We start from the raw sequence: 749 nt of genomic DNA, 5'->3' as shown, positions 1-749 counted from the left end.
TTTTTTTTTTTTTTTTTTTTCTATGAAAACCAATTTTGTTATAAAATCGTAAATATCACTTTAATATTTAATTCTTTATTCGAGAATTACCTAATTTACCAATAGAGAACTTTCCTTTTGTTATATCATTATAAGGTCCAAAAGAGTTGATCGATTAATGATCGACGAACGAAAATCGTGGAACGGGTCGAGGAGAGACGGCTCGATTCCTCGTATCCACGCCTCGTAGGAAAAAACTGGAGACGCGAAACTCAAGGAAAGAAAAGGAACAGTACGTGCAGCATGAATCGCGCGCTGGGACGCCGAGACGTGCGTCTACCCAGAGCTGGAAGAGCGGGAAGGATAGGAAAGAGAAAGGGCAGCGAAGCGAGCGTTCACAGTGCAGGAGAGAAAGAGATATAGTCCATTCAACGGGCAGCATGTACGATTTCCAATCGACGACCGCTTCCTCGAAACGGTTGCCCCTTCTGCGGGATCCTGAACGACAGCACGGGAGACCGCATCTCGCAATACTGGTTCTACCCGTGGCTCCATTCAAGTGTTCTTGCACCGCTGGCATCCCTCGATTGCTCCTCAAGAAACTCCTTGATATTCCATTGCCGTTCCGATCTAGTTTCTTCATGCGCATTGATAATATCGATTGGGTAAAATGAAACGAGCAAATATGCTAGTTTAAGGGAAACATAGAGATAGATAGAAGATAGATTCCAGATTCATCTGGAATGATTCGGTGATCTAACGTAAAAAAA

General features: G+C 43.3%; 1 protein-coding gene across 1 annotated transcript in view; it reads right to left on the bottom strand.

Annotated features, from left to right (window-relative positions):
• Window positions 1-140: 140 nt before the first annotated feature.
• The window catches only part of LOC116186599, a 3,481-nt gene continuing 2,872 nt past the window's right edge, over window positions 141-749 (bottom strand). Inside the window, 2 exon segments of the mRNA XM_031514365.1 lie at window positions 141-580; window positions 582-644. Coding sequence (XP_031370225.1) covers window positions 155-580; window positions 582-644 — 489 coding nt within the window. The 3' untranslated portion in view covers window positions 141-154.

The sequence above is a fragment of the Apis dorsata genome, unplaced genomic scaffold, assembly GCF_000469605.1.
Source record: "Apis dorsata unplaced genomic scaffold, Apis dorsata 1.3 scaffold_987, whole genome shotgun sequence".
NCBI lineage: Eukaryota > Metazoa > Arthropoda > Insecta > Hymenoptera > Apidae > Apis > Apis dorsata.
Note: the sequence above shows the minus strand (reverse complement) of the source record. Positions and strands in the feature narration are given on the sequence as shown.